The following is a 25,222-nucleotide window of genomic DNA, read 5'->3' on the forward strand; positions in this document are numbered from 1 at the left end:
GCGCAGGGAGGAAGTGGCGGGTCGGGAGAGCGTGGCCTGCTGGGAGTTGTGGTCGCTGGCCTGTAGGCGAATAGGCTAGCCTGCCGGTCGCTTGTGCGCCTCACTGGCTCAGTTCTCGCGGGACGAGGGCGGGGCGGCTCTCAGGTCCCCGCACGCGTTTCCGGACGGAGTGATCCGTGCGGCCGGCCGAGCGGGCCTTCGCGGTGGCTGATGCGAGCCATGGGGAAGGCTGGGGGTGTCGCGGCGCGCAGGAGGGGTCTGGGGGCCCCGGCGGGAGGCCGCGCGAGACCCAGCCCCAACCCGTTCGAAGTGAAGGTCAACCGGCAGAAGTTCCCGGTCCTGGGCAGGAAGGCGCGCCACGCCGTGGGGCTGCCCGGGGTGTCGCGCGCGCGGGCCGTCCAGAAGGTGAGTGGCGGGGGTCGCGCCTCCGGGACGTGGGGACGTGCCGGGGCCGCCGCGGTCCCCAGAGCTGTGAAACGGAGGTCCCGGAGGGCGCTGGCGCCCCGGGGCCGCTGGGAGAGCCAGAGGCGCTCCTTTCAAGACATCAGACTCATGCCGGCACGGCTGGGCGTTCTGTGGTGTGTCGTGTGAGCCTTCACGCCTGCTGCCCTTGCACGCGCGGCGGTGACGTTGCCCTGGAAAGCTGCTGTCGCTTCGTCGAGGTGCAGCACACGCGTGTTCGTCTCTCTCGGGCGTGGGTCATCGCTTCTGTGCCCCGTGACCCCTGCGCACACCTCCTACAGCCTTGTCTCTCGGGGACTCTGAGCTATTGGTTCGGGGACTGTGGATGCTCTTCCTCCCCGGGTAGGCATACACGGGATGGGGATGCTTCACAGACGTTTGGAGAGCACGTGTTTCTGTCTTTCCAAGCGCAGCACCTTGTCCCTTGAGAGGAAACTGAAATGCTTCCTTCTTTCCTGTACTTAGGGTTCCAGAATAATCTGCACCTCTCGAAGTCAGTGCAGATGGAATTCTCTATCTATATGCAGCCTCTGAGACGCGTTCTTTGGTTTGTTTAGGATATTTGTTGTTACTGTAAGGAATATACACTAGTATTTTATTGAAAAGTTCAGGTAGGTGGGAAAGTTAAGGCACAGAAAGGGCGTGTATGTTTCCCAAGGTCTCAGAACTGGTAAGGGCCAGGGCTTGCGCTGGTTTGAATGGCTGTGAAGCCTTAGCTCTGTTCTAGCTGCTGGGAGATAAAGGTCAACTGAGACTGGACCCCCTGCCTTCTAGGGCGGCCGACTCTGTCCTGTCGTACAGTGTGCTCTCCGGTCCAGCTTTGAACTGAATCGGTCGGCATCCTTCCTCCAAGGAGTGGTCACGACAGACTTAGGGTGGCCTCTGATCAGTGCCCCGGGATCCACCCCAGGGCAGGCTCTGGGATGGGATGGTGTGGGCTCTGCAAGAGCCGTGTTTATTTTCACCCCCTAGGCCTCAGTATTCTCATTTCTAAAGTGGGGATGGTAATAACCGTCTTTCTCTACTAGTGGTTGTAAGGTTAAGTAAATAGCACATCTGGCACATAGTAAGCATTCTAGCATTCTCTAAACACTAGCTTTATTCTTAAACTTCTCAGCTTGTCATTCTCAGACTCCTTCCCGGTCTGGCCCAACCTGTTGTCCTTGCTTTGCCTCTCACAACTCAGTTTGTCCAAAAAGTCCTACCTTAGCCCCCGCCAAGTCTCCCAGGGGCTGGTGCAGGTCGCCGCCTCTGATACTTCCCCAAGCCCTACGGCCCCAACAGGGCAGGTTGCTCACGCCTGTAGCCCCTGGTAGATGCACCTGTCAGGTGCCACACCTCCACGTGCCCGGGGCCCCACACCTCCGTGCTCTGTGCTCAAGGCCTGGGGTGAATGGCCTGGAGGGAGGTGTTGGTGCCTCCTCTGATCCCCAGTGCTTGGCCCAGGTACTTAGTAGAAACAGGCCTTTGAAGGAATCAGAAGTAGAACCTGAGTGCTTTGGGGGCTGACAGTCTGGAGGAGGTTGAGTAGGAAAATCGGAAACTTCTTCCTAGCGGGAGCCACGCTGGAGCTCGGAGGGGCGAGCAGAATGTTACAGGTGGGGACCGAGGCACGTCGTCCCCTGTAGCGGAGAGTGTGGCACGGCATGGGGTGGAAGAGCTCAGAGCTGTCCCAGGGGAACTCAGGTCATCCAGGGCGGTTAAAGCTCGATGTGGGGGAGTGGGGCAGACAGGGTGGCAGGGGCTGGGGGGGCCGCGTCTTCTCCGTGACAGTCCCTCGGAAGCAAACGCACTGGCCCACGTGCCCTCTCTCCTGTCAGTGGCAGCGCTTTGGGCAGCACGCGCCATCTCGTGGCTAGGCCTCACCTTCCTCAGTTCTCACAGAACTCGTGGAATAACAAGAGTTAACGTGTCCGTGACCCCTCACACCCAATGGGCGTCGTACTAAGGGGTTCGTATTGAATCCTCGCGGTCAGCCTTATGAGGGAAGTACCGTCACCCCATTTAATGCATGAGGAACCTGAGACGAGAACGGTTCCAGGCCTTTCTTCAGGTCAGGAATGGAGGAGCCGAGACCCAAAGCTAGACTTGAGTGTGACACACAGCGTGCCCGGCTCTGTCCTGAGCCATCTTGTGGCTCCCGTACCGACAGCCTGGGGTGATTACTACCATCACTTCCCTTTTATAGGTGAGGCCTCTGGTGGACAGAGAGGTGAGGTGCCTCCCAGTCGTAGCTGGGAAGTGGCGGTGCTGGCGGAATTCAGTGTCCACACTCTGGACCTCACCTCCTGGGCCTCGCACACGTGAATGACCACGAAAGTGCCACGCGTACTGGTTTGGGGTCGCAAATAACCTTTAGCGAGCAGACAGATTTATGGATCTGGAATCCGAGAGGTAACAGGGATTGACTGTTTACCAGCAAAGGCACGTATGTGCCAAAGAGAAAACGGGCACGCCTTACTACACTCTTTGTGTCTGCGATCGGTCGTGGCGTTACGGTTTACATATAGGGCTTCCTGTTCAAGTCCTTGTTCATGTCTCCCTTCCTCTCAGCGAGAACCTTAGCTCCTCCAGCTTCTCCACCTGGTGGAGCTACCCCTGCGTGCTCCAGCGTTCTGCTTTCTTTTGGTTGCTGTCGTTTTTTCTTTAACCTTTAGTACTGGGCATGGAGGTCCCCACACATGCTCTAGGGAATCCCCTGAGCCCCAGACGGCCCTCTCTTCGTCTCCCTTGTATGGTGGCAACCCAGCTTCCCTCGGTAACTGAGGTCAGTCTTTCCAGCTGGCAGCTCAGCCCCTTTATTTTGACTGTCAGTTTCAGTGGTCTGAGGCGTACAAAATGGCCAGGTGGCAGTGTCGTCTTACGCTTCATCGGAACCATCCCGTGTCCCCTTGTAGGAACGTTTTCCCTTTAGGGACCAAGATCGCCAAGCCATCAGAGCTCCGAATTGCACCGGGACCAGTGTGAGATTTTTCTGTGATCTGTTTTCCAGCGTACCCAGACGTTACTAAAGGAGTACAAAGAAAGGGATAAGTCCAATGTATTCACAGATAAGCGCTTTGGGGAATACAGTAGCAACATGAGCCCAGAGGAAAAGATGATGAAGAGGTTTGCCCTGGAACAACAGGTATGCAAGACAATTGGAGGAGGGTCTTATGTTGCAGACTGAACAAGAGTCCAGCACAGGGAGAAGGCAGTTGCCCCGTGCCCGTTGTTCACCTATACTTGTGTGGGCACTCACGCACGAGGTGCAAATCCTGTACCTTGTCTGCGTAGGCCAGGGGGAAGCAGCCTTTTGCAAATACCGCTTGGGTGGAAGAGTAGCTTAACTAGAACGTGCAGCAGGATGTGCCCTGGCGTTCTTGACTCAGTTGCTCCTGCGGCTCGGTCGGGTGGATTGCGAGTAGGTTGTGGAACATCCTGGTGGGTAAAGCTGCATGAGTTACCGGTGGCTGAGCTGGCCCGCTGATTTGGTTACCTTCCGTGGGTTCTTATTATATCTGAATCACTGCTCACGTGACCCAGAATAAACTGGAAACTGCTTGGGCTGCATTGTTACATTATGTAAATAGCGGAAGAATAACTGATTTTTGCTATTAAATGGTGGGGAATTTTTAGGAAATTGATTTTTTTTTTTCTTCTGTCAGCGACAACATGAAAAGAAAAGCATCTACAACCTCAACGAAGATGAAGAATTAACTCATTACGGCCAGTCTTTGGCAGATGTCGAAAAACATAATGACATTGTCGATAGTGACAGTGATGCTGAGGAGAGAGGAACGCTGTCTGGTAAGGGCCGGGAGTGGGGGCAGTCTGCTCATCATTACTTTCTTCCAGCCCTTGGAGACCTAGGAAAATGTGGGATACAAGTGCCACATCTCTAGCCTCTCAAGCATTGTACACGTGGCAGGGTCTTTTGTGTATTTTTTCACTATGTCCAGAGGGTGTATATGTACATAGACAAAGGCTTTTGTAGGCTGAGAAAGCGCTTCCGTATCCCTTATCTTATTTGAACTTCACCACAGCTCATTTTTACCCGTAGCTCAGAGAAACAAGGTGATTAGTGTGACCCATGATTCAGAGCCATGGGTAGAACCCACCTCACTGACTCCGCCCTCACCCACACTGCTTTGCTACCCCTGTTTAGTCAGTTTGGTCTGAATGTTTGAACTAACGGTTTTACGTGGTTCTTTTAGTCTTTATTACCACGGAATCAATTATGGCAGTTTGGGGAGTAGTCAATACTGGGCTTCTTATTTATAGATGGTATCGTGGTACCAAAGCAGATAAAATTTAGCTTCGGGGCAGCTGGGTGACTCAGTGGGTTAAGCATCTGACTCTTGATTTCGGCTCAGGTCATGATTCACAGTTCGTGGGATCGGGCCCCACTTCGGGCCCTGTGCTGACAGCACAGAGCCTGCTTGGGAATCTGTCTCTCCGTCTCTCTGCCCCTCCCCTGCTTGTGTGCATGCTTGCATGTGCGCTCTCTTTCTCAAAATAAACAAACTAGGGGCGCCTGGGTGGCTCAGTCGGTTAAGCGTCCGACTTCAACTCAGGTCACGATCTCGTGGTCCGTGAGTTCGAGCCCCGCGTCGGGCTCTGGGCTGATGGCTCAGAGCCTGGAGCCTGCTTCCGATTCTGTGTCTTCCTCTCTCTCTGCCCCTCCCCCGTTGATGCTCTGTCTCTCTCTGTTTCAAAAATAAATAAACGTTAAAAAAAAAAATTAAAAAAAAAAAAATAAAATAAACAAACCAAAAAAAAAAAAAAAGTGTCCCATTTTCCAACATCTTCAGAAAGATGCAGAAACTAAAACTGACTTAAAGCTTTTGTCTTTACAGTGTGTGGAAAGCTAAGGCATTAAAGCCGTGATTGCCCTTTGAAATTTAGATGCTCCTGGGGTCAGAAGGCTTAGGACGTAGGGCACACATGGTTCTGTTGCATGGCACTGGGGATGGGACCACAGCTGTGCTGAGACTGGGGGGTTGTAGAAGACTAGTTTCATCTTCTGTGCCTTTCTCTTTGTCTTCTCATTGTTCGAGATTGTTTTGAGTGCTTAAGTGTTAAACACGGTCACTTAGCTGGTCATAACTCACGGTGGTAAAGGTAAGCGCTTGACACCTTCATGTTTCCAAACTGGTCTTCACAAGGTGAGTGGCCGTGGCCTTATTGGCACAAGAGGCTGTGATGCTCGGGTGTCTGGAGGAGACGCTGGATTCCATGTCTTCCTGGTGTTGGGTCTTAGGGGCTTGACTGTTCATTAGAGATTTCCTGGCATCCTTTGATTTTGGTTATAAGCTCACCAAAACCCAGGTAACTTAGAAAAGAAAGGCTCTTATATTTGAAAATATGTATACTTACTATAACTTCACAAAGGAATCATTTGGAAACACATTCTGTTTTGTCCAGCTGCATGACACGGTGTAGTCTCGTATATTAGGAGAGGTGACAGGTGGCTGTTACTTCCTTGTGTAGCTGCAGAGGCTGAGGTTGAGGCTGGGCATTGGGAACTTGCCTGGGGCTGCAGAGCCAGGTGGAGCTGCGCCTCACATCCCTCTGGGTTTGACTTAAACCGAAACCACAGTGTTATTCTCTATCACATTATGAAAACAAGCATTTAACATACTGTAAACTATAGTTGGATTTCAGAATACATAAGTGTCTAAAAATCTTTCTAATTAAATCCTAATATAAGCACACTGATGGAAGATTTTTTTTTCCAAGACTGAATTTGTTGTTTTTTTGGTTTTTTTTTAACGTTTATTTATTTTGAGAGAGTACGCGTATGCGTGCGTGCAGGGGAGGGTGAGAGAGAGAATCCCAAACCGACTCTGCACTGTCAGCACAGAGCCTGACTTGGGGCTCAATTTCACAACTGTGAGATCATGTCCTGAGCTGAAATCGAGAGTCAGACACTTAACTGACTGAGCCACCCAGGTGCCCCGTGACTGAATTTCTTATGTAATACCACCTTATTAGTTAATGGTTTGTATACTTTTATTTTCAGAAAATATTGTAAATAGTCTTGAATTACTAAAATACTAAATAGTGTTTTCTGATAAATTTTCTAGGAAACAGACGAATTGTTTATTTGATAAATACTGGCTTATGTAGCAGGCACTGTTCTTGGTGCTATAAGAATAGCAGTGAATAGGGGCGCCTGGGTGGCTCAGTCAGTTGGGCGTCTGACTTTGGCTCGGGTCATGATCTCGCGGTCTGTGGGTTCGAGCCCCGCGTCGGGCTCTGTGCTGACAGCTCGGAGCCTGGAGCCTGTTTGGGATTCTGTGTCTCCCTCTGTCTTTCTCTGCCCCTCCCCCACTCAAGCTCTGTCTCTGTCTCTCTCAAAAATAAGTAAACATTAAAAACAAAACAATAGCAGTGAATAAAAGCTTCCTGCAGCTTACTACTGGGAAGACCCAGACGATAAACGAAAGATGTCACTAAATTATATGGAATAGCTGAAAGCAAAGTGTTGTAGGGTAAAAATAAAGTAAGTTCCAGGCTGGAATGTGCCAGTCAGGTAGTCTTGATTTTAGCCTCACTGAGAAAGAAGGTGGTGATCACATAAAGATTCAAGGGCAAGAGTGTCCAGGATGATCCTTACCTCAGGTGGGAACATGCCCGGGGCGAGGGATGATAGCAGGTGGGTAGACCAGAGCTGCCTAGGCCACAAGAAAGATTTTGGCTTTTACTGAGGACCTAAAGCCATCAGAGGGCGTGGAGCACGGACGACTTCGTCTGTGGGGCCGAGCCAGGAGGATTGCCGAATGAATTAGATACGGGAGTGGGAGGAGGAGAGGGATGGGGAGATTCCCAGGGTTTCAGCCCGAGCGCCTGTTAAGGTGGGACTGCCAGACATTGGGAGGGGCTGGAGTGTGACACAGACTGGCTTCAGGCGGTTTGAAATGCTGTTAAACCTTCGCGGGAGGCCGCAGGCCTGGAGCTGCAGCCTTAGGGGTGGGAGGGAAAGAGCGGATGAGGCATCCTGGAGCTGCTGGAAACCGCTGAGAAAAAAGCCTTTCCAGGAGGGAGTGGTAAGGGTCCCGAGCCCCTGGTGGTAGGCGCAGTGAGAACTGGGGAGCCTGCCTCGGTGGGGAGCCCATCCCGCAGTGATGGAGAGCCCGGGCGACCCAGGACTAAAGGGCCCAGGAGCAGGGAGGGTGATAAGAGCGCCTCAACGGGAGAGAAGTCAGATAATGACCCAACAGAATGAGAAAACTTGATTTGGGACAAAGGTGGTTGAATTCTCAGGTCATTTCCTTGAGTAGCTGGGAAGGGATGGCCCAGACACTTGTGTGGTAATTGAGGGGCCGAGGATGATGCCCCAGAGATGCTCTCTGGTTGGGTGGGCGAGACTTCTAGTTTTCTCAGCTGAGAGCGGGTGGAAACGGAGCCCCAGCCCTGGTGAGTGGGCCGTGGAAACGATGTCGCCGACCGGGAGCCTCAAGAGCCTGGCAGTGTTACATACGATGCGCTTCCTTCCTGCACACACGTTAACCTGCGCGGCTGTGGCGGGGGCAGGTGCTCGTTGCCATCTCAGCAGGTGGCGGCAGCATTAACAAGAGGGCTGGGGCTGCCAGCAGCGTGGGACCCTTGGCCCCGCTGGGGAAAGCAGCCTGGACGTTCTGTTTCTGTTACTGGAAGTGAGTATGGCTTAATGTATAAGCCTCCGTTTTCTCACCTGAGATACTGGGTTTTTTAAGGATTCTTTCCATTCCAAAGGTGATGGTTCCCACAGTGCTTTCTCTCTCGTCTGCCCTGGTAAGTGGGGCCGGCTGAACATCAGTGTCTTATGCTGCTGGCTCGGGTTCCTGCCCTCAGGACTTTTTAATCTCCGAGTCCCTGCCCAAGAAGGTGTGAAGAATGTAGGTTCTGATGCAGCCCGATCCTAAGATCTCCCTCCTAAGACTCCTCACTCAGCTTGTTTAATTGAATTTGCTGGTCTTTTATGCAGTGCAATCAGCAGGTAGATCCTTGGGGTTTCCAGTCATCAGGTCATGATCAAGTGGTATTCCATGTCTGGGTTTTCTTGGAGAGGTCTCGGGCGTTTCTCAAGTGCCACTGTGCCTGTGGTCTCGTGCAGCTACTGCGTGTGACCGTTTTTTCTTGAATACGGAATTGGTTCTCAAGACCACACTTGGGTAAACGCTGGTGGACCAGGGCAGGAAGTGGGTCCTGCGCCAGCGCCTGGGCTTCACAGACGTGTTTTCTGTTCTTTGTTGCCAGCCGAGCTGACCGCCACCCATTTTGGAGGTGGTGGTGCCCTCCTTCACAAGAAAACTGCTCAGCAGCAAGGCGAGGAGGGGGAGAAACCACGGTCACGCAAAGAACTGATTGAAGAGCTCATTGCAAAATCAAAACAGGAGAAGGTGTGCCAGCACACTCGGTGGGGGCCTCCGTCGCCAGAGACGCTCGCAAAACACTTTGGGACTTTTTTCCTTGTGCATCTTTAGGCTGTAGCTAACATTTTTCTGTGTACTTAATAGAAGCATTAATTTTGCATAGGGGTATTTTATTTCACCGTGTATATACTTCTCATGGTCCGTTGTGTTTTGGGGAGGGGTGTTTTTTGTCTGGTTGGGTTTTGTATTTTGACGTTATTTTATCATTGTTTTTACTACCGGCAGACTGTTCAGAGCGTCTTAATGAACAGTTTACAGCAGGAAATTCGTTCTGTGTGATGAGATTTTGTAGCTTCCTTTTACAGTACTGATTCCTCATGGTCTGTCTATCCTGCTGATGCATTGAGTGTTGACTCTGCGTCGAGCGTGGCCTGGACACTGACGTGGGGCTGCTCGGTCGGGGCCCAGCAGTAGTGGCACACACCGTGTCCCTTCTCTTTCCCCAGAGGGAGAGGCAGGCACAGCGAGAAGATGCCCTGGAGCTCACAGAGAAGCTGGATCAGGACTGGAAAGAGATCCAGACCCTCCTTGCACACAAAACACCCAAGTCTGACAACAAGGACAAAAAGGAGAAGCCCAAGGTGGGAGTCGAGTTGGTTGACCTTTCTCTGGGAAGAGGTGGAGGCCGGCGTCTCCTCTGGCCTGTTCCTGACATCAGCAACTGTTTCCTTTTCTCTTGGTTCCTGCGTCCTCCGGTGGGCAGGAACTTTCCTAATGTGTGTAGTGTCCGCGTAGAGAGACAAAAAGTGACTTCCATATCTACTCCTGAATAATTAAACAAAAGAAAATGGTGGTTTCTTGGTACGAGAAGTCCTCGAGGGTGAGACCTTCTTCAGATGGTGTTTGAATTTTCCTATTACACGTTTGTATGTTGACGTATACAGTTACTTAGTTTTCCCTCCAAACGGTATGTGGTTCCTACCACGTTCTTTTTAGTCCGAACTGTTGGAAAAGCTGCATTCGCACGAGGGACTGGCTTCTAGGAAATGCCTAGGATCTCACTGGATGCCTGATGTGTGGCCAGCGTCCACCTTTGTGAGCCACTCTCACTGTCGCTGCTGCCTTTACCCAACCCACATTTTGCGGGCTTCATGCCTAATGAGCAACGTTTTATTAAAGCAGTACGTTTTTAGAAGAATTTCCCAGGAGTGAAAATTCCTATGTATCTTTACTTAAAGTGCCCTCAAGACTGAGGCGCCTGGGTGGCTCAGTCGGTTGAGCATCTGACTTCAGCTCAGGTCACGATCTCATGGTTCATGAGTTCAAGCCTCGCGTCGGGCTCTGTGCTGACAGCTCGGAGCCTGGAGCCTGCCTCAGATTCTGTCTCTCTCTCTCTCTCTGTCCCTCCCCCACTCACAGTCTATGTCTCTCAAAAATAAACATACATTAAAAAAAAATTTTTTTTAAAGTTCTCAAGACTGATTAGAATAGCTTTCTTTCAAGAAGAAAAGACTCAGATATGGTTTGGCTTCGTCCACCATGGTGTCCAGGGATTACTGGACATGCAGGAAGTGGCTGTGCAGGTCATTTTAAAAAACCCTAAAAATGAAGTTTCTTCTTTCCGCCCTAGCCTGACGCATATGACATGATGGTCCGTGAACTTGGCTTTGAAATGAAGGCCCAGCCCTCTAACCGGATGAAGACACAAGAGGAACTGGCGAAGGAGGAGCAGGAGCGGCTTGAGAAGCTGGAGGTATGGGTGTGACCGTGACCGGGACCTGGGGCCCAGCGCCACTCGGCCCACGTGGTCCCCGCGGGAGGCCTTCCTTCTGCCTTCTCTGAGGAGGGTCGCAGATGCACTGTTTCATCAAAGGAATCTTAGACTATTTGAAGTTTATGTTTATTTTACTATAAATATCTTTTTTATTATAGAAGCAAGAAAAGTGCAGATAATGCTCAAATACACCAAATAAACAGCGTTTGCTCTAATGCCTATACCTCAGAGCAACTGCTAACTGTAAAGTGTACTGCTTTCTCAACTTTTTTTTTTGTGCCTTAAAGAAGCCTTTTAAAATTTCATACATTAAAGCAAAAATTGGGGCACCTGGGTGGCTCAGTCGGTTAGGCATCTGACTTCAGCTCAGGTCATGATCTCACGGTTCGTGAGTTCGAGCCCCGCATTGGGCTGTCTGCTGTCAGCTCAGAGCCCACTTCGGATCTTCTGTCTCTCTCTCTCTGTCCCTCCCCTGCTCATTCGCTCTCAAAGATAAACACTAGGGCTCCTAGGTGACTCAGCTGATTGAGTGTCTGACTTCAGCTCAGGTCATGATCTTGCAGTTCATAGTTCAAGCCCCACACCAGGCTCGCTGCTGTCAGTGCAGAGCCCGCTTCAGATCCTCTGTCCCCCTCTCTCTGCCTCTCCCCTGCTTCTGCTCTCTCAAAACTAAAAAGCGTTTTTTAAAAATTGAGTAAGTAAACATTGTAAAAAATATACGAATGTTGGCACACCATTCTATGTCTGTCCCTTTCGGTACAGCCACATCACGAGGCTCCTCTGTCACCTGCGTATTTCCAAATAGCGGTGTGGTTGGGCTCGCGGCTTGGACACACAGACCCCACCGCGGGGTGCCTGCCCTCTTCGGTGGCTGTGCACTGGGGAGTTAGGTCTGCATAATTTAGCCAGAAAGACCTTAGAACCACAGGCTTGCCTTCCTTGTGACCAGGACATCCTTGTGCCACAGCGTCCCCCACGTGATGCCTGCTCGCCTGGCGCCTGCACATTAGAAAGAAGACAGCAGGCTAAAGCCGCTGCCGCAGGGACCGGGGCCCGGGGGAAGGAGGGCAGGGACGGCGTGCCTCCTGCCGACGAGCTCTGTGCGCCCAACAGACGGCTTTGCTTTCTTTCCCGCTCAGGCTGCCAGGCTGCGGAGAATGCTCGGAAAAGACGAGGATGGCGGCACTAAAAAACCAAAACATCAGTCAGCGGATGACTTAAACGACGGCTTTGTCCTGGACAAGGACGACAGGCGCTTGCTTTCTTACAAAGTGAGTGTTTGCCTTTGCTGGTCGGCTTGCTCTGTGAATTCAAAAGCACAGTTTCCGGTGTCTTGTTCAATGGGTTTAGCACAGGTGGAAGGTGTAAATCTCTGAGAACACTCACGCGCTCTGTATCTGGGTGTCCCTGGCGGGTCAGGTCCCGCGCCTGGAAGCAGGCAGGCTGCCCGGAGAAGGGGCACGCTAGTCCCCTGCTGTGTGTTCGCCTGTTAACATCAGCCGCTTTGGTTTATGAGGGCTCGGCATGGCTGTGGAGCGAGTTGAGTAAAATAATCGAGTTTCTGACACCGGTAGTTTTTAGTTCACAAAGCCTGTAAAGTCTACACCCTTTCCCCTTTAGAGCGAATCAGGTTTCAGGGCGGGAATACAGCACAGTTTTTTCAGCAGAAAAAGATCCGAGGCAGGAAACGGAGTGCTCACAGAACGCCGGGCTATTGAGCAGGAGGGGACAGTCGGGGGTCACCCCCAGGTGTTGAGGTCTTGCCACCTCCAGGTGCAGCCCAAATGTTATGAAGTCCCTGCTGACCAGTCATCTCCCAGCCCCAGAGCCAGCGGGGAGACACTGCAGACGCAGCCACCAGAGCCCATGGCCACTGGTGCGCCTTCCACGCCTTGCCGCCCCGTGGCAGGAGCTAACCCTTGCCCAGAGCCCTGGCGACCAGGATTCAGGAGGCTGTTGGCAGGCCCTGCGGCTCAGGAGCTCACCGAGGTGGGGCCCGGTGCCCGAGGGCGAATGCAACACAGGGTTGGTGCTCCGTGTGCGGCGTTTTGACGTGGTTACAGGATGTGCCAGCTGCGCGCTCCCCGGGGATGTGAGCCTGCGGTGTCCCTGTCTGTTCTACTCCAGGATGGAAAGGTGAGCACCGAGGAAGAGCAAAGCAGGGAAGCCGGTGATGACAACAGTGACGAGGAACAGGGTGAAGGCCCGAGCGAGGACTCAGAGGAGAGCAGTGGCCCTGATGGGCACTCGGACCTGGAATCGGACGTGGAGAGCGAGGAGGACAGAGAGACCCAGCAGGCTCCAGGGAAAAGGCTGAAAAGCGACGGTCACAAAGCTCGAGAAGCTGCCAGAACGGAGCTGCCCTATACCTTTGCAGGTAGACCGCTGGCTTCTCTTATGTCTTGGGATGACCTCCACGACCTGGCGATACGTCTACCTCGCTGGGGCCCCTCTGAGGAGTGGGGGCCGAGGGCACGCTTCTGGGCACACGGACACCTGCCTAGCTGTGAAGTCTTGGCTCGTGGTGTCATTCTCCCCGCTGTCTGGCCGGAGTGTCAGCCAGCCTTTGTGGTGTGACTGCAGGTGGTTTTGTGGGCCCACGGCAAATGAGGACGCCACGTGCCTCTCCTTAGAAGCTCTCTGTGCTCTTTCCGTGGCCAGCCTTTTGTGGTGGGACCGTGGCCGCCCCGGAGAGCCAGGGCAGGGCCTGGGAAGTTGGGGAGCCGCCTGTGAGGAGGCTTCCAGTGTTCAGACCTGGGCAGTTGAGTGGCCACATAGCATCTTATAGCGGACGTGGCGTGTCCTGTTGTCTGGTTTGCAGAGAAGAATCATCTGGTTCTGGTGAGCAGCCCTAGGTTGTCCCGTGACTTAGGGTCACTTCCAGAGGAGACACTGGCGGGCGAGGCCTGCGACTGGTGGGAGTCTGGGGGTGGTGCCGACACTCTGCTCACATGGCTTCTCCCGTGTCAGTCTGAGCCCGGTCTGGACACTAGAACCAGTGCCGTGCCACTTGAACCTCCCGCGTGCTGGCCGTGGAGTCGTCGTCTCACTGGGGCTGTGCTCGGGTGCCTGTCACTGATCGTAGCCGTCCCACCTCACCTCAGCCCCAGGACGCTCTGGAGCACGTGTTAGATGCACCAGAGGTAGCTGTGGTGTGAGGCGAAATGTGTCTGTAGAATCGTGTGAAATCGTGTTCTGGTGAAGTATATCACTAATATACTCCTTTCCGTTCTTAACCTCTGGGTTATCAGAAACATGAGTCTCATTTTGAATAGTAACCGTGGCACGTGTTTTGTGTTTTTGATAGCCCCTGAGTCCTACGAGGAACTTAAATCCTTATTATCAGGGAAATCGATGGAAGAGCAGCTCTTGGTGGTGGAGAGAATTAAGACCTGCAACCACCCCAGCCTCGCGGTGGGAAACAAAGCGAAATTAGAAGTACGTGTTGGGCGTCGTGGGTGGCAGGGCAGCCCCGCTCCGGGTCAGAACGCTGACTGTCACGCGGTGCACCTCAGCGCCTCGCGGCCGTGAGCACCGCACGGTGACCGCAGGGGGGGGGTCGGGGCAGGCCGAGGGCCACCTCTGCTGACCACACGGGCCCAGGAGGAGGCACCGTTGCCCTCCGCCTGCAGGCGAGGAAAATCGGGCTCAGGGAGTGGCTCACCTGGCCGTCAAGTGGCAGAACTAGACTTAGGGAGATGAGTAACGGGGAAGGTGCCCCTCTTCCCGCTGGGTGCGCGCATTCACGGAGCAGGTCGCGGTGCTGGGTGTGTGCTCGGTTGATCTTCAGGCTTGGGTGTTGTCCGCCATGATGGACGAGTGCACACCTCAGCCCACAGCTGTCCTGTGAACCCACCGCCCAGTGTTCCACAGGAATCTTGGCCTGCGTTTCGCAAGGTGCCCCCGTCAGTGGCCCCGAGGTGTGTGCGCACGCGCTTTAGTCAGAGTGTAGGTGGCGGTGCCTTGCACGGCTTGCGTGCCTGTGGTCTTTATTCTGGGGCTCAGCACTGAACTCTGTTCCCAACCTGTGTTCCTGCAGAAACTGTTCGACTTCCTCTTGGAATACATTGGAGATTTGGCTACAGATGACCCACCAGACCTCAGAGTAATTGATAAATTGGTTGTGTAAGTACAGAAGGTGTTGAACTGGATCACGGGGCTGAGTTGAACAACTTTTATCCTACTTACAGCCACAAAAATACACCTCGGAGTTACTAAGGTTGCCCTTGTGAATCGAGCCCACAGCATACACCAGCTACGGTGATCTCAGTGAAGACGCCCCCTCTGCGTGGCGTTAGCACACTGCTCCTATCGCCCCGGAGAGCGATACGATGTTACCTACAAACGGGTTGACTTTAAGACAGTTGAACACTTCAGACTCGTTCCTGGTGCTTGAAGATTAGCTTTCTGTTTCGTTCACCAGTACAATTTCCAGCTCTGCTTGGACAGGCGAAAGGTGTTTGGGACACGGGGTGGACTCCATCGTGCTGTCCAGGAACCCGCCTGCTCCAGGTTCACGCCTCAGTGGACCCTGACAGGCTCGTGCTGTGGGCGTCAGGGAGGTTGGTCCCTCTGGTCTGCCTGTTCCCGCCCTGTCCGGCGATGGCTGGAGCCCTCGCTGCACCGGAACTCCTGTGAAAGCAGGCCCTGGGGTGCAGCTCCTGGGCCAGGTCATCGGGGGGAGGTGCGGGGGAGGGAGGATTAAGTGAGCACGAGTAGCTTATGGGTGCCTCTCTGGGGCCAGCCACACGCTGCGCACCCCACCCCCCATGCCACCTTCTGCCAGCACGGCAGGGCTCACAGAGGGGTCCCGTGGACAGCACCCTGGCACAGTCTTCTGAGTGTGGCACGTAGAACGTGCCGCTGATGGCATTACCTTTTCACTAGCGTTGCTGCTGAAACGCCAGGGTGTTTTAGGAGGTGGCAAAAGTAAGTGCAGATTGTCATAAAACAAGCACTCCTGGGAAAATTGCCTGGATCGCCAGGAGGGCCAGCCAGATCAGCAAGAGGAAGAGTGGATTCGCCCAGGGGCTTCCAGTGCATCCCAGGGAAACGGTGAACGTGGAGTTTGGGGGCTCTTTTTCTCTTTTTGCTCTCTGGAGTCATTTTCACCTGACCTGTGTTTCTGATTAACAGGCAGCTATATAATCTTTGCCAGATGTTTCCTGAGTCTGCAAGCAGCTGCATACAGTTTGTCCTCCGAGACGCCATGCACGAGATGGAAGGAGCGATTGAGGCCAGAGGCCGGGCGGCGTTTCCAGGCCTGGACGTGGTGAGCAGGGGTGTGGTTTCAGCCACCGGGGGCCGGTGGCACTGGCCCCGGGGAGGGCTGACTGAGTACCGCGCGTAGTAGTTAGAGCTTCCAGACTGATCTGGAGAACGGGCTGGAACTAGGTGGGAAGGACTGTTTATCCATTAACAGCGAACTAAAACGAGTTTCGTAAAAGAGGAGACGGTGGTTTGATTCCACGCACGTGGGGCTGTGCGTGGCCTTAGTGGCAGAGAGACTTTAGGGCGAACAGAACACGTATGTTTTCCTGAGGCCCCGAGCCCTTGTGCTGGGGCTGCTCGGTCCCAGTGTCTGCTCACTAAGGCACCGGCCTGGCTCCGAGGTTTCTAACGGTCCCGTAAGAGCCGCGGGCTGCACTGTCAGCCTCGGTGACTTTGAAGAAATACTTGTTCAGTCTGCCCCATATTCTAGGCTTTTCTGTGGCAACGTAACAGTGATTAACAAACTTAAAAATACAGGATTTACGTGCCTGGTTTTAAAGCCTCTCCAGAGCAGGATCTGAGCCAGTGTCCGTGCACCTCTGCTGCAGCTGCCTTCTGGGAGCCTCGGCCCTTAGCAGACTCTCCCTGTTTACCTGCTGATTGGTGGCCAAGGAGACACAGCCTGTCTCCCCACGGAGTGTCCGTGCAGAGACCGTATCCCTGCTCCTTAGATGAGCTGTGTGGCCCTGGCCTTTCTCCTCGTCTGGAAGCGGGGGTGATGGTCACAGTAGTGTCTGCCCTAGAGATCTGATGTGAGGATTCATGACCTAACGCGCGGAACGTGTCTGTGTCACTGCCTGGGTGCAGCAGTCACTAAGCTGGGGCCATCGCCCGTCACGACCGTTCCTTTAGCGGACACTCGTGGTCTGCTGCTGGCAGAGCGAGGGGTCGCGGGGGGCGGGGGTGCTGGGGGCCAGGTGGGCTGTCCTCCACCTCTGCCTCCCTGTGCCTTGTGTCCCCTGGAGTCCCAGGTCAGAGTGAGGTCGAGGGCTCTGTGGGAGGCCCTCCTGGTAGGTCTGTGGTTGACCGTCGAGCCCCTGCCAGGAGCAGGAAGGAGTGGGGTCTCCTGGGGTGCGCGTGACATTTTCAGAGTGATCTAGTTCTGGGTGTTCTGGGGGATTTCTTGGTGCCTTTGAACAAGATGAAGGGTCTGAGATTCGACGCTGTTCCGCTTTAATCTGTGAGCCAGCCTCTTCAGTGCCTCCCAGGGTGGGTAGCCTGTGGGTGCACCTTTCCCTGTTAGTCCCTGATAAGTGATTGTCGCCCTCTTCCCCCCGTCTTCGGGGCCCCCATCCACTGCGTGCGGCCTCGTCTGTTTCGTTTTTGTCCCAGAGCCACCACTCACGCCCCGGTTCTTCGGGGCTGGGCCGAGCCTGGTGCAGTGGGACTCTGTGCGTTCTTTTCTCCTCTTCCCGACCCGGCACTTGTCTGCCCCGCCCATCTCCCTGTCCCCAAGCCTCAGCACCTGCCTTCACCCGTGAGAGAGAGAAACGGTGGCCTGTGGTCTGTAGTGTAGCTTTAGTCTCCACGGCTCCCACTCTGAGTCTAGCCGAGGGCGATCTCACGTGTTTGAGAGGAATTATTTCGGTGAGCAGTCCTCCCACGCCCTCTGCCCGTTTCTGCCAGGCCGTCGGCGTGTTTGTCAGTGCTTAGCGGCTGCTCTGGTGGGCTGTGGCGCGTGTGGTGAGTGTGACAGAATGGGTGTGAACCAACACGTGCAGGGAGGTGCCGCCCTGGCTACCGGACGGCGGCGAAGGTGGGACATGGGTGTGACGTCGCAGGCGCTCCGCTGCCCTTGACTGGGACCGTCAGAGCCCGATTTGCCGCCAGGCCCTCTGTAAAGGTCGTGTTTGAACTTCACTGCTGTGTCTTTAATCCGTGTGGTAACGCTTTGTCTTTTAGCTCATTTATTTGAAACTGGCTGGGGTGCTGTTTCCGACCTCTGACTTCTGGCACCCCGTCGTGACGCCCGCGCTCGTGTGCATGAGCCAGCTGCTCACCAAGGTACGTCCTCGGGCCCCGCTCGGTGAGCCCGTGGCGGCGCAGGGCTTGTGACCCTCGGGGCCACGGGAGGGAAAGTCACCCAGCGGGGCCTGTGGAGACGACCAGTCAGTATCTCCCCTGGACGAGGTTACAGAGGATGTGACACCAGAGAAGACAAGTTCATGGTGAAGGCATCAAGTCGGATGCGGGGTCTTGTCCCCACTTTGGCTTTAAAAAGCCCAGATAGTCTCGTTCTCCTTGGTCAGGCGTATGGCTGGTTCACTAACGGTGGTACTTGCCATTGTAACTGTTCTTGGGAAGGGAGAACAGAACACTAGGGTCGCCTCCCCTGAATACAGCACGCAAGGGAGACACACACACACACACACACACACACACTCCTCTGTGCAGGTGAGGCTCTGGGGCCGCACGTCTCACCCGGGAAGCCAGGTTGCATACCTGGTGCAGCCTTCCAGAACATCACTCCTGACCGCTGACCATGCCCTGTGCCTCTGTGCCAGTGTCCCGTCCTGTCCCTCCAAGACGCGGTGAAGGGCCTGTTCGTGTGCTGCCTGTTCCTGGATTACGTGTCCCTGTCTCAGAGGTTCATACCCGAGCTTATCAATTTTCTCCTCGGGATTCTCTACATCGCAACTCCAAACAAGCAAAGCCAAGGTGAGCTGGTTTGAGGGAGCTTTCTCAAGTTCCTTACACGTTAGCATTCTTTTTGAGGACTTGTAAAAGTAACTCGTGCTACTTGTAGAGGGTGTGGGACGCGGGAACGTTAGGCCAAACCATCTGGAACCCTGTTGTCCAGAGGAGCAGCCTTTCCTTCCCCCGCTTTTGTTAATGTTTATTTTCGAGAGAGAGAGAGCGCATGATTGTGTGGACACACTGCACCCTGAGAGAGTCGGGACCCTATTGTCTGTGTCCCCCGTGTCAGCCAGCAGCCATGTGCATGAGCCTGGACAGTGGCATGCTGGGTGTGAAGCACAATGACCAAGACTTCCTGTTAGAGATAATAAGACACATCAGGGTTTTTTATATCGATTATGTGTTGAGATAATGTTTTTACATTTTGGGTTAAATAAGTATGTCATTAAGATCTATCTTTTCATTACTTTCTCTTGCAACAAGAACTTCTCACTCACTCTGCGTGGCTCACGTCGTCTTTCCAGCGGCTCAGCCCTCCTCTGTGTAGTTTCTAGTTTCTACTGTGGGGATTTTGGGAGGAGTGGCCATCAAAAGCAACATTATGACAGGAGGGAGTTGTAGTGTTTGTTGATCTTCTAGACTGCCCCCTACTCTCCACTCCCCTGTCTGCCTCTGGCCACGCCCAGGATGTGACCACACACCCTGCTTCCCTCTTGGGTTGTCGAGGTGTCACTTGATCTCTGCCCCTCGCTCTTTTGTGTCCGTAGGATCAGCTTTCCTGCCCCGATCGTAGATCGTGTCTCAGGGATAAGGCGCAGATCTGATGCTGCCTGTTGTGCGGAGCACCTCACCAGTGCTGGGGCGGGGGCGGTGGGACGATTTCAGACCTTCAGGGGTGTGGCTGAGGGAGCCTAGCAGCTCCTCTGTCCAGTACCCTAAACATGGGGCCTGTCCTGCTGTCCCCTTGTGACCTCACGGCAAAACCTCCCTGCACGCCGCTCTGCTCCCTGGCCACTGACCCTGCATCACATGCTCCAGCGTGCTAGGTGTGCTTTTGGGCCCTGGAGAGGCTCAGTCGTGCCCCGGGAACCTGCTGCAAGATGGTCATAGCCCAAGGTGAGGGCTGCAGTGAGATTCACTGGACGCTGGGGTGGGGGGAGGTGGGGGGCAGGCTCGCTGTCAGCCCACTTTCCCCTCCCCCTTTGCCTGCTGTGCCTGGAGCCCACCAGGCCTGGCGGGCCGTGCTTGCTGCCTCAGTTGCTCTTCAGGGCAGTAACTGGGTTACGTCCTCGTCACTGGCGTCTGTCCTCTGTGACAGGCGTTCTCTGACCTGGCTGGTTAACTGTACCATCTGCCTCCCGCCCTCCCCCTGCTCTGCTCCACCATTATCTTTCTGATCCTCAGTCTTGTTCACTTCTGTCGTGTGGGTGTTATCTACTGCCTATCTCCCCGGCGAGGTCAGGGACCTGGTCTGTTCCCTCAGGCACCCCTACGAAAGCTGTAATCCCACCTGTGCGTGATAAAGATAGGGTGTGTGTGTCAGAAGTGAATTTTCTACAGGCCTCACCACGTAGAGCCTGCCCTCTGAGCCCAGTAACGCTCAGAGGCTGTCTCTGTCCTTGTCCCACCTGGAATTCAGGTTACACTCTGGTGCACCCTTTCAGAGCATCTGGGAAGAATTCAGAGTTGCTTTTGGTTTCTGATGAAGAGGACATAGCCACATGGCAGAGGAGAGGCCTCTCCCTCCACTGGGCAAATGGACTGAAGGCCCAGACTAAGACGGAGGCCAACCACATGAGGTAGGTGTATGGCCTGGGGCACCTGGGAGGGCGTGCCTCAGTGCCGGGCCTGGAGCCAGACATGACCAGGAAAGCACTCAAAGGACGCACCGGTGTCCACTCTGCAGAGGATATAAACTTAACATATTTATATCCTTTAAAGACTCTACAGAAAAGCTGTTAGATCTAATAAGTTAATTCAGTAAAGTAGCAGAATACAAAGTCAACAAAAAATGTCAGCTGCATTTCTATGCACAGTGAACAATTGAAAAGAAAATTAGAAAATTTTACTTACAGGAGTGTCAAAAAGAATAAAATATAGGAATTAACCAAGGAGGGAAAAGACTATCGAAACTATAAGAGATCACTATAAAAAAATGGAAATACATCCCATGTTCATGGATAGGAAGACTTAATCACCTCCAAATTCTGTCACATTGGGGATTAGGTTTCAACATGTGAATAGGGGCAGGTCACAAACACTCCGTCTACAGGAGGAGGAGTATGAGGAGGACCAGGGGTTTTTGTCAGAAGTCTTTATTTATTCCCTGATTTTCAGAACCGTGGATTCTTTCAAGTGTTCCTTTGTCATAGTAAAACAACAGAAGGTTTACCATCCTAATCATTTTTTTTTTAATTTTTTTTAAAGTTTATTTTTTGAGGGGGGTGGGAGGGAGGAGAGGGTGGGTGATGGGTATTGAGGAGGGCACCTTTTGGGATGAGCACTGGGTGTTGTATGGAAACCAATTTGTCAATAAATTTCAGAAAAAAAAAAATAAAAATAAAGTTTATTTTTTGAGAGAGACAGAGCATGAGTGGGGGAGGGGCAGAGAGAGAGGGACACACAGAACCCAAAGCAGGCTCCAGGCCCTGAGCTGTCAGCACAGAGCCTGATGCAGGGCTGGAACTCACAGAGATCGTGACCTAAGTCGAAATCAGACATTCAACCAGCTGAGCCACGCAGGTGCCCCGGGTCTTAGTCATTTTTAAGAGAACAGTTGAGTGGTATTAAATAGATTCGCACTGCGGTGCAGCCACCACACATTCATCCCCGGAATCTTCTCATTTGTAAGACTGAAATTGTATACCTATTGTACACTCCCTCCCCAGCCCCAGACTCCCACCATCTACCTTCTGTCTCTGTGGATGTGGCTCTTCTAGGGACCTCACTGAAGTGGAATTACAGAGTATTTGTCTCTTCATTTTTGTCTTATTTCACTGAGCATACTGTCCTCAAGGTGCAGGTATCAGAATTTCCTTCCCTTTTTTTTTTCTTTTTTTTTGATTTTTATTTTGGAGAGAGCATGAGCAGGGGAGAGGGGGCAGAGGAAGAGAGAGAGGAAGAGAATAGCAAGCAGACTCCACGCTCAGCACAGAGCCCCACCTGGAGGCTTGATCCCACGACCCAGGGATTGTGACCTGAGCCAAAATCAAGAGTCAGATGCTCGACCGAGCCACCCAGGCACCCGAGAATTTCCTTACTTTTTAAAGGCTGAATAATATGCCATTGTCTGGGTGGACCACGTTTTGCTTCTCCGTCAGCGGACACTTGGCTTCCTCCACATCTTAGCTATTGTCAGTAATGTCGCAGTGGATGTGGGTGTACAGGTATCTCTTTGAGGCCCTACTTTTAATTCTTTTCAGTGTATGTTCAGAAGCAGAATTGCTGGGTCCTGTGGTAATTCTGCGTTTAATTTTTTTGATGAGCCTCCACTCAGTGCCATGTTTTGCATCCGCACCAACAGTGCACAGGGTTCCGGTTTCTCCACATCTTCACCGACATTTATTATTTCATTACTGTCATTTTTTTTAATAATAGGCATTCTCATGGGAATCAAGTGACAACTCGTGGTTTTGATTTGCATTTCCCTAGAGACGAGTGACGTTGAGCATCTTTTCATGTGCTTATTGGCCATTTGTATGTCTTCTGTGGGGAAGTGTCCGTCCAAGTCCATGAAAGAAAAAAAAAACCTGTCCTAAAATTTTGGAGATCTGTCTGCTTGATTTTGCAAATAGTAATTTAAGACCTAACACAGAGCCACTGTCCCAAAGTTGTTACTGCATTTCCCACAACGGTCCTTTAGACTTGGGGACGAAAGGTGTGTTTCGCGGTGTTTCTGGCCCGATGCCGTGAGCCGTCGGCTGCTGCGGACACTGCGCGGGCAGGGTCTCCGCTCCGGTGGCCCCGCGGCCCGGGACAGGTCTCGGAGTTGAGTGCTGCCAGGGTGGTCGGCAGAGGCAGTGACCGACGGGAAGGAGCCGGCTCCCGTCTGGCCACCGGCCCTGACGCCGGGTGTCGCCCTCTTGCAGACTGTCCTGCCTGGCCGTGTGTCTGGCTCTGGTGAAGCACTGCGTGCTCACGTACGGCCCCCTGCCATCCTTCCACGACATCGTGCGGCCCCTCCGGGCCCTGCTGACGGAGCACCTGGCCGCCTGCAGTCACCCCCAGGAGCTCCAGGTAAGGCTTCCCGGCCGCCTCGGGTGGGTGGGGAGCAGGTCAGGGGGCGTTCTTGTCACGAGGCTGTGACTCTAGGAATCGGGGACACCAACGGGAAGGCGCAGTAGCGGGGTGCCGAGGGAGAAGGCACTCGGCCTGCACGGCGTCTGGCTTGAGAACCCGGTCTGAGAGCTGCCCTGTGGTCACGTGCCCTCTGGGCTCCGCATCCCCTGAGCCTCACAGGTTTTCTGAGAACAGTCCCACGGTTCTTTACAAGGTGACAGAAGCCAAGAAGGACCCCCTCGGTTTCTCTCAGCAGATGTCTTCAACAGCTGCCGGTTCTGTGGCACGTCTTTTGGTCGTGCCTTCGTTAAACTCCAGACCCTCCTTCCCGTGGGTGCCCCGCCTCCCCACCCTGTCTCCTCTGGAGTCGTCCCCAGCCGGCCATAGGCTTCTGTCCGAGGGGCCGTCAGGGCCATCAGAAGGCGAAGGCGGGACTGTGGTGTGTCAGGCCAGGCGAGCTGGCACACTCCCTTCACCCGCTCGGACCCCGTCATCTGCAGAGTTGACACTCGCCCTTTTTTCTGCCTGGAGCGCTGTCCCTAAAGACCGGCGGCTCGTCCCCTCGCTTTCCTCAGGAAGCCAGGCCGTCCGGGAGGGAGTGGCCCCTGCTGCTCACCCCCTCCCTGGCCTCTCCTCCACAACACATTGTCATATCTCTCCCCTGCTAGCACAGGGACAGGCCGTGTCCGTGAGGACAGGAGCTCAGCCGTCCCTTGTTGGACACCCTCCGAGCCCGGGCGGTCCACACGGAGTCACCTCAGCACGTAGAGATTGATGAGGCTAAGGTGTCAACAGCTGTGTCTTACTGTAGGTGTGGCTGTGGCTTGTCCTTTAAAGGACGGAGTGGCTCTCTGGTCCTGCGGGATTTGGTCTGACCGAGGGGCCTCGGTGGTGCTAATGGACCCGGGGCGAGCCAAGCTGGCTGTGCCTCACGTGCAGTTCCTGTGGAGATGGGGCTTTTGGCCTCAGAAGCAACTGTGTGGGCCGGGGGTGAGGGGTGCTGTGCCCGTGGTGCCAGAGGCCTGAGTTCCAGGACACAGCTATGTGAGGGGAAAGGAACCATCAGTATGCCGGCTTCTAGAAGGTTCCTCAGAAGTCACAGCCGTGGTGAAGGTACCTTAACCATCTGGTCCTGTAAGGTCAGATCACAAAGTCGGGTAGAAACTCGGTCTTGCCCCCATAGTGTGGCTCCCCGTTGGCTGCCCCTGCACTCCTCGCCACTCGGGGTACAAGTGAAGGCTGTCCCGTATGTGTCCTTAACGGGTGGATCACTGACGCCCATCGTGAGCAGTTTCTCTGGGGAAGGAGATTCCACTGTGTCTGCCGGACGCCAAAGCACAGGCGGTCCTCACTTCTACGTGTGCCAACAAAACACCCTTTTGCACGGGTCTCGGTGGCCCTGCAGTCCTGCCAGCCAGGACGGGAGCCGGCCCGCCGTGCACCGGCCCCCACCCCTGTCGGCATGAAGGGGGCTCCCTCACGGCCGGGCCCGCACCCCTTTACTTAGCGGAGGAGGCCGGGAGCCAGAGGGGTGCAGCAGGGGGGCCGGGTCTCTGTCCCGTTTCCTGCCCGGGGCCCGGAGGGCACACGCCGGCGGGCCTGCTGCAGCCTCCCCACCGCCTGCCCGCGTTTCAGGACCTGTGCCAGAGCGTGCTGGCCGCCATGGGGAAGCAGGAACGGCGCTACCGGCCGCTGATCTGTGAGAAGAGCAAGCCCGTGCCGCTGAAGCTGTTCACCCCCCGACTGGTCAAAGTGTGCGTAGCCGCGGCCCCCTGGCCCCGCTCTGAGGGGTCCAGCCGGGGGTGCAGGAGGGCTCGGGATGGGGAGGGGGGGCGGGGGGAACAGCCACAGGGGAGCAGACTGCCCGAGGCGGGCGGGCTTGACCGCGGCTCTCCACTCTCAGCCTGGAGTTTGGGCGGAAGCAGGGAAGCAGCAAGGAGGAGCAGGAAAGAAAAAGACTGATCCACAAACACAAGCGTGAATTTAAAGGGGCCGTCAGGGAGATCCGCAGGGACAACCAGTTCCTGGCTCGGATGCAGCTGGCGGAGACCCTGGAGCGGTGAGGAAGCTGGGGGGCTGCCTGACGGGGGCGGGGGGGGGAGGCCTGGGCCCCTGACTCCCCGCGTCCCCATGGGTCCGGCGCCCGCGTGCTCGTTAGTGGCTCGTGGGCAGGACATCCTGCAAAACAACTCATCCAGAAAATGGGGTTTTGTCCTTTGCTTTGAAGGGATGCGGAAAGAAAGCGAAAAGTGAAACACCTTTTTAACAGTCTGGCCACACAGGAAGGGGAATGGAAGGCTCTGAAGAGGAAAAAGTTCAAAAAGTAAAGTTTCGCACATTAGGCAAGGAGATCCTGTAGACTGAACGTAATAAAGGCTGCTGAACTGTCAGTGTGACTTCTTCTTCCCCGCGCCACAGCCCCACAGTCCTCCGTGACAGCCACGCCAACCGGCCGGGACGG

At 54.3% G+C, this 25,222-nt stretch overlaps 1 protein-coding gene across 2 annotated transcripts; it reads left to right on the top strand.

Moving 5' to 3' along the window:
* Positions 1-110: 110 nt before the first annotated feature.
* On the top strand, positions 111-25,151 carry NOP14 (NOP14 nucleolar protein). 2 transcript variants are annotated; one of them, XM_043573107.1, is made up of 18 exons: positions 111-405; positions 3,455-3,589; positions 4,110-4,251; positions 8,686-8,828; positions 9,308-9,442; positions 10,432-10,554; positions 11,715-11,846; positions 12,703-12,952; positions 13,883-14,013; positions 14,615-14,700; positions 15,712-15,847; positions 17,749-17,850; positions 18,351-18,504; positions 20,123-20,282; positions 22,572-22,719; positions 24,397-24,515; positions 24,665-24,820; positions 24,989-25,151. In XM_043573107.1, the coding sequence occupies exons 1-18, from the start codon at positions 211-213 to the stop codon at positions 25,086-25,088; spliced, it is 2,547 nt and encodes an 848-aa protein (XP_043429042.1). In that variant the 5' UTR covers positions 111-210; the 3' UTR covers positions 25,089-25,151. The 2 variants fall into 2 exon arrangements, with proteins under 2 accessions (XP_043429042.1, XP_043429043.1); XM_043573108.1 differs by lacking the exon at positions 111-405 and adding an exon at positions 2,676-2,856.
* Positions 25,152-25,222: the final 71 nt, after the last annotated feature.

This window comes from Prionailurus bengalensis, chromosome B1 (assembly GCF_016509475.1).
Source record: "Prionailurus bengalensis isolate Pbe53 chromosome B1, Fcat_Pben_1.1_paternal_pri, whole genome shotgun sequence".
In the NCBI taxonomy this organism is placed as follows: domain Eukaryota; kingdom Metazoa; phylum Chordata; class Mammalia; order Carnivora; family Felidae; genus Prionailurus; species Prionailurus bengalensis.